The sequence below is a fragment of the Lycium barbarum genome, chromosome 1, assembly GCF_019175385.1.
Source record: "Lycium barbarum isolate Lr01 chromosome 1, ASM1917538v2, whole genome shotgun sequence".
Taxonomy (NCBI): Eukaryota; Viridiplantae; Streptophyta; class Magnoliopsida; order Solanales; family Solanaceae; genus Lycium; species Lycium barbarum.
The window spans coordinates 70,810,406-70,818,050 of NC_083337.1; the positions used below are offsets into that span (position 1 = coordinate 70,810,406).

A 7,645-nucleotide genomic window follows, 5' to 3' on the forward strand; every position below is an offset into this window, starting at 1 on the left:
TGGGAATATCCCAAAAGCATTACAAATGGACAAAAGAAGACCATCCGAAGAATGGCAAATGGCTTCTTCCTAAACAAAAAAGTGTTGTACAAACGAACACCGAATTTGGATCTACTTCGATGTGTAGATGCCGGCGAAGCCACCAAACTTCTAGAAAAACTACATGTTGGGACGTGTGGGCCCTATATGAATGGATTCGTACTGGCAAAGAAGATTGTACGAGCTGGATACTATTGGATGACCATGGAAAGTGATTGCTGCAAATATGTGCAGAGATGCCATCAATGGCAAATCCAAAGCGATATAATCAAGGTCCCTCCAAGTGAGCTTAATGCTATGAGTTCACCATGGCCTTTCGTTGCTTGGGGCATGGATGTTATTGGACCTATTGAACTCGCAACTTCAAATGGCCATCGGTTCATTTTAGTTGCTATTGACTACTTCACCAAATGGGTAGAGGCAACGTCTCACAAATCAGTAACAAAGAAAGTGTAGCTGACTTCATGCGAAACCACATCATATGCCGATTCGGTGTACCCAAGTCCATCATAACAGACAATGGAGCTAATCTGAATATCCATCGGATAAAAGATATCTATGAGCAATTCAAGATCACCCACCGAAACTCAACAGCCTACCGGACACAAATGAACGGAGCCATAGAAGCAGCCAACAAAAATATCAAAAGGATATTGAGGAAAATGATTGATAATCATAAAGATTGGCACGAGCAGTTGCCTTATTATTTACTGGGATACTGTACTACGACCAGAACTTCAACAGGAGCAACCCCCTACTTGCTAGTCTATGGAACTGAAGCAGTCATACCTGCTGAAGTTGAGATACCTTCTCTGAGAATCATTCAAGAAGCAGAATTAGACAATGTTGAATGGGTCCGAGCTCGATATGAGCAATTGGCTTTAATTGATGAGAAAAGGATGGTTGTTGTATGTCACAGTCAATTGTACCGACAAAGGATAGCAAGAGCCTTCAACAAGCAAGTCAGAACTAGACTTTTTCAAATCGGGCAAATAGAGCTCAAAAGAATTTTCCCGCATCAAAATGAATACAAAGGGAAGTTTGCTTCCAACTAGCAAGGTCCTTATGTGGTCCGCAAAGTATTCTTTGGAGGAGCAGTAGTATTGGCAGAGATGGACGGACAAGAGTGGCCAAAGCCAATCAACTCAAATGCAATCAAGCACTACTATGCATGAAGAAGGAAGTTTCTCAGTTTGTAATAGCACTTTTACTTGTAATCGTTATTCTATTTTCTTGTATTAGTTATTTCCCTTTGCTTGTAATCGTTTTGTAATAGATAGGCAAAACAAAACATCTTTTGCAATATGAACTATGCAATGACCTGATTTTCCCACAGTGGGATACGTAGGCAGTCCATTTGGGACTCAGTCGCTTTATTAGTAAAAACCAAAAAGTCCTTTATTTTTATTTTTGAACTATGTTCGACCTGAATTCCTACTGCGACAGGATACGTAGGCGCTCTTTGAGCTCGATCACACCAGAAAAGCCAAGAAATCCCTAGGAAGCCTTAGAGATAGGACTTCACAAAGGAGCAAAGATTACTGCATGCCCGACTAGGGCAGAATTTTTTAGAGGATCTCAAAAATTTGCGCCGTCAATCCGCTACGAAGAGTCAACTAACCCAGAGTTTCAAACTGGATCAGAAGTTTTGAGAAGCTCTCAAAATTCCTCATTTACTCAATACTGTAAACGGAGGTAGAAATTTTGAGGAGACCTCAAAATTTCCTGGAAGATTCGGCATGAGAATTCGCAAATCAAAATTTAACTGGGGCAGAATTTTTGAGAAAAGGTCTCAAAAATTCTCCGTAAGGAAGCGAAGAACCCCAGTTCCGGAATAAAGGATCTCCTTCATTCAAAGCACATGTCATCATAATTAATCTTACCACTTTCAAGACATTTACTTTTCTACAAATTATATACCTTTATGGTAACATTACAAAAATGATTTTGCAAAGTGAAAAAAGATTTATCTTTCGAATACTGCAGCAGAAAGGGTTTCGAGTCCAGAAAGCCGAAGATGCACTAGCGCCAGCAATACGAATAAACTTTAAATAGGAAAAAACTAAATCATTTCTGATGCAGGTCCCCAAGACGTCGGAAGACGATCCTTTTTTCTAATTTTACTTTATGAGCAGGAAAGAGATTCGCCAAAGAAGATTGAAACCACTGCCGGGATCAGGCTTTCAAAAAATATATCCAGCCACAAGGGCGGTAACGTTATGAATACTGCCAAGGGAAAATATCTATCCATGAGGGCTATAAAGACCAGAACACCATAAGGGCAAAATATCCAGCCGCAAGGGCTATAGGGTTTTTGTCACGACCCGCCTAGGGGCCGTGATGGGTACCTGGGGCTAACCACCGAGCACCGCTCATTCTGCTACTCATCATACTCATTAAGCGTTCTTTTATCAAATTCATACTCAAATCATAAGAAAAATCATTTTTCTTTTGAGAACATAAATACTTTTATATACATAAGCCTTTCACCTATCAAAATAATATATGTATACATACAGTAGTGACCTTGTGAGACTATGCAACCCACACTGCGTATCTACGAGCCTCTACTAGAGTGATAGACATAGCAACGGGACAGGACCCCGTCGTGCCCAAAATATACATATATGTGCACAAAAGAATAATCAAAGGCACATCCGGAACAATGGAGTGCTCTCAAATCAGCTAACAGCTCCTACGAGTCTGGATCAAGATCACCTCCCTGTCTACTTGTGGGCATGAACAGAACGTCCAAAGAAAACGGACGTCAGTACGAACATTGTACTGAGTATGAGAGGCATAAGTAATGAAAATACATCAATGAGATAAAGGAAGCATCAATAAGAGAGCAACTGTATATGACTGTCACTTATAAAAGAAATAATAAATGCTGGCTTACTTCATAATCATATATGCATAAATGTATAAGTTGCCCGTCCATATCGGATCGGTGTGATCATCATTAGCCTGCGTCCAGGCCTCCCGCATCCGGGGTACCATCTTATGCTGCCCACTAGTGGTGCTGCCTGTGACATATAGACACGGTGTAACCATCTATAAGTCGCCCGCCTTAGCGGTGCTGCCCGTCCATATAGGCGCGGTGTAATATCATCAATCATGTAATCATCATAATGCATGCATAGTAACTCAAAGATAGCTATACTTTATCGAGGTGACATAAGGTCGTGAACCCCCGATTCCATTATGGAACATTTATAAGTATTCTGCCTCACCTTGAAGGAAATAGTATATAAGGTAAGTGTGTACAATAAACAACATCATTAACTTATAGGAACATCATATCATGAACTCTAGAATCTTTAGACTCAAGCTCATCATCAATATTATTGGGCTCGTAACATATCTCTTATCTCATATAGCTATTCATGAACATAGACTCTTAGTTTTCCGGAATATAGGAGAATCATGAAGAGGAAAGAAAAGCCATGCTATAGGATTCATGCCATTGAAAGAAAGGACTAGCCTCACATACCTTTTTCGTTTAACTAATCTATTGCTTGCTTGTTCTCCTTCAATGCCCACGTTCCTACCTTCAAGAGAAGTCGCATGAACATTAGCTAATCAATTACTTAAACGTGCTTACTAAAGCTAAAGAAAATTGGGTAGCATTTCCTATGTTTATACAACTTTTCCCATATTTAATATCAACTCCCAAACGTTCACAACCACATTCACATTATCACACACAACAATCATCATTCATCTACATTACCCACATTTCGTAGTTTCACTCCAATATTTCCATAATCACGGTCATAGTTCATTACTGCATTTTATCACATATAATACTTATTCCATGTTCTAAATGTCGTTCACAACATACTTACAATCATAACATACCAATATTCATAATTCACCCCAAACTACTACTCAACAATGACACTATTCACATATTCATGACCCATTTTCTATATCTTTCTACAATCCAAGTGTCTTAGCTTTCCAATACCTTAAAAAACATGGAATGATCATTCAACTCACCTTAGATAATGGATGAACAACCCTTGAGTGGAACTTCTCTTCCTGCACCAAAACCCTAACTCACTTCCCTTGAGTTTTCTTGGTGTAGATGAACTTTTACTAGGTTTCATACACTTGATTTCGTGGATTTGGTATAGTTGATCATGGTTTCCCCTTAGTTTCTTGTGGATGAATAATGGAGAGAGTTCTAGAGGTTTCTTGGTGTGTGGAGAAGTGGAATGAAATGAAATAAAATGAGAGAGGGTCCTTATATTAAGTCTTGAAATCAGTCCCGACCGAGATATACGGTACGATCGACGAAGCTTTGATCAGATCGACAGATTGTCGATCTGACCATCGAAGTCATGAAATTTCTAGTGAGCAACCTTTCGTTTCCTTTCATTCTACGGTGAGAAGGACGGTCCGTCGAACTGATCGACGGAGCATCGATCTGCTCCGTCGAATGGTCTTCGCGCTAACTCAATTCTACGACACAATCGACGAAGCATCGACCCGTCCGACGGTACAAAGAATGACCGTCGAACCCCCCTTTCGCAAAACTGCAGTGAAGTTTCATTTGACGAATTTTCCTCTCTTGCCTCAAATGTCTTTGGAATCTTAATTAGAATCATTAAGAATCCCTTCTTACTTGTAGGGACATCATGTACACCTTAACTTACGTTAGTCCATCCATCAAATCTGTGTCTAGGAAACTGTGGAGGAGCACTACCTGTTGAACGGACTGAGGGCCTAGAGAATTGTGGCCTCGAAGCACCCCTAAACACATGATCAAACCCAGAAGAAGTAACTCTCTTTCTCCAACCCCTATTATCGTGGCCCACATCCTACCGCTGAGCTTGAGCGGCTACCAATTGAGTCAGTAAAAGAATAACCTGTCTCATCTCTTGGCCCGAGGCATCTGGAGGAGGGACTGGGGGTGCAGGAGCTAAAGTTGAGGCTCCCCTCCGATCCTCGAAAGTGGGCGAAGTGTGGGAAAACCGAGGTAGGGCCTTATTTTGGGGTTCACTCTCCTCCATATCTGTAGATTACCCCCGTTCCACCTCTTCTGCAATCACTGCCTTGCCCTTCTGGGCTGCGGTAGCTTTCCTTTCATCAACTTTGCCGAAATCATAGCACACTATTAAGGAGGAGAAAATCTTATAACACAGCTCTATCGCACGATCTCTTAAGATGAAAGATGATCATTTCCTAAATGTCCTGTAGACTCCTGTTTATTAGTGTGGCGTGCAACACACCATAAACAAGACTCTACTAGACACGGCTCGTAGACACTTCCTAGGACTGAACTGCTCTGATACCACTTTTGTCACGACCCGCCTAGGGGCCGTGACGGGTACCCAGGCCTAACCACCGAGCACTGCTCGCTCTGCTACTCATCATACTCATTAAGCGTTCTTTTATCAAATTCATACTCAAATCATAAGAAAAATCATTTTTCTTTTGAGAACATAAATACTTTTATATACATAAGCCTTTTGGCTATCAAAATAATATATGTATACATACAGTAGTGACCTTGTGAGACCATGTAACCCACACTACGTATCTACGAGCCTATACTAGAGTTCTAGACATAGAGACGGGAAAGGACCCCGTCATGCCCAAAATATACATATATGTGCACAAAAGAATAATCAAAGGCACCTCCGGAACAATGGAGTGCTCTCAAATCAACTAACAGCTCCTACGAGTCTGGATCAAGATCACCTCCCTGCCTACCTGTGGGCATGAACACAACGTCCAAGGAAAACGGACGTCAGTACGAACATTGTACTGAGTATGAGAGGCATAAGTAATGAAAATACGTCAATGAGATAAAGGAAGCATCAATAAGAGAGCAACTGTATATGACTGTCACTTATAAAAGAAATAACACATGCTGGCCTACTTCATAATCATCATCATATCATATAAGCATAAATGTATAAGATGCCCGTCCATATCGGATCAGTGTGATAATCATTAGCCTGCGTCCAGGCCTCCCGCGTCCGGGGTACCATCTCATGCCGCCCACTAGTGGTGTTCCCATGCCATATAGACACGGTGTAATCATCTATAAGCCGCCCGCCTTAGCGGTACTGCCCGGCCATATAGGCGCGGTGTAATATCATCAATCATGTAATCATCATAATGCATGCATAGTAACTCAAAGATAGCTATACTTTATCGAGGTGACATAAGGTCATGAACCCCCGATTCCATTATGGAACATTTATAAGTATTCTGCCTCACCTTGAAGGAAATAGTATATAAGGTGAGTGTATACAATAAAAAACATCATTAACTTATAGGAACATCATATCATGAACTCTAGAATCTTTAGACTCAAGCTCATCATCAACATTATTGGGCTCGTAACATATCTCTTATTTCTTATAGCTATTCCTGAACATAGACTCTTAGTTTTCCGGAATATAGGAGAATCATGAAGAGGAAAGAAAAGTCATGCTATAAGATTCATGCCATAGAAATAAAGGACTAGCCTCACATACCTTTTTCGTTTAACTAATCTATCGCTTGCTTGTTCTCCTTCAATGCCCACGTTCCTACCTTTAAGAGAAGTCGCATGAACAGTAGCTAATCAATTACTTAAAAGTGCTTACTAAAGCTAAAGAAAATTGGGCAGTATTTCCTTTGTTTATACAACTTTTTTCATATTCTATATCAACTCCCAAACGTTCATAACCACATTCACAATATCACACACAACAATCATCATTCATCTACATTACCCACATTTTGTAGTTTCACTCCAATTTTTCCATAATCATGGTCATAGTTCATTATTGCATTTTCTCACATATAATACTTATTCCATATTCTAAATGTCGTTCACAACATACTTACAATCATAACATACCAATATTCATAATTCACCCCAAACTACCACTCAACAATGACACTATTCACACATTCATGACCCATTTTCTATATCATTCTTCAATCCAGGTGTCTTAGCTTTCCAATACCTTAAACAACATGGAATGATCATTAAACTCACCTTAGATAATGGATGAACAACCCTTGAGTGGAACTTCTCTTCCTGCACCAAAACCCTAACTCACTTCCCTTGAGTTTTCTTGGTGTAGATGAACTTTTACTAAGTTTCATACACTTGATTTCGTGGATTTGGTATAGTTGATCATGGTTTTCCCTTATTTTCTTGTGGATGAATAATGGAGAGAGTTCTAGAGGTTTCTTGGTGTGTGGAGAAGTGAAATGAAATGAAATAAAATGAGAGAGGGTCCTTATATTAAATCATGAAATCAGTCCCGACCGAGATATACGGTACGATCGACTAAGCTTTGATCAGATCGAAGGAGCGTCGATCTGACCGTCGAAGTCGTGCATTTTCCAGTGAGCAACCTTTCGTTTCCTTTCATTCTACGGTGAGAAGGACGGTCCGTCGAACTGATCGACGGAGCGTCGATCTGCTCCGTCGAATGGTCTTCGCGCTAACTCAATTCTACGGCACAATCGATGAAGCATCGACCCGTCCAACGGTACAAAGAACGACCATCGAACCCCCGTTTCGCAGAACTGCAGTGAAGTTCATTTGATGAACTTTCCTTCCTTGCCTCAAATGTCTTTGGAATCTTAATTA

The 7,645-nt window shown here is 40.5% G+C and overlaps 1 protein-coding gene across 1 annotated transcript; it reads left to right on the plus strand.

Annotated features, from left to right (window-relative positions):
- Positions 1-647: 647 nt before the first annotated feature.
- Positions 648-2,318, plus strand: LOC132612184 (uncharacterized). The gene is made up of 2 exons (XM_060326508.1): positions 648-947; positions 2,175-2,318. Exons 1-2 carry the CDS (start codon positions 648-650, stop codon positions 2,316-2,318), a joined length of 444 nt encoding a protein of 147 aa, XP_060182491.1.
- Positions 2,319-7,645: the final 5,327 nt, after the last annotated feature.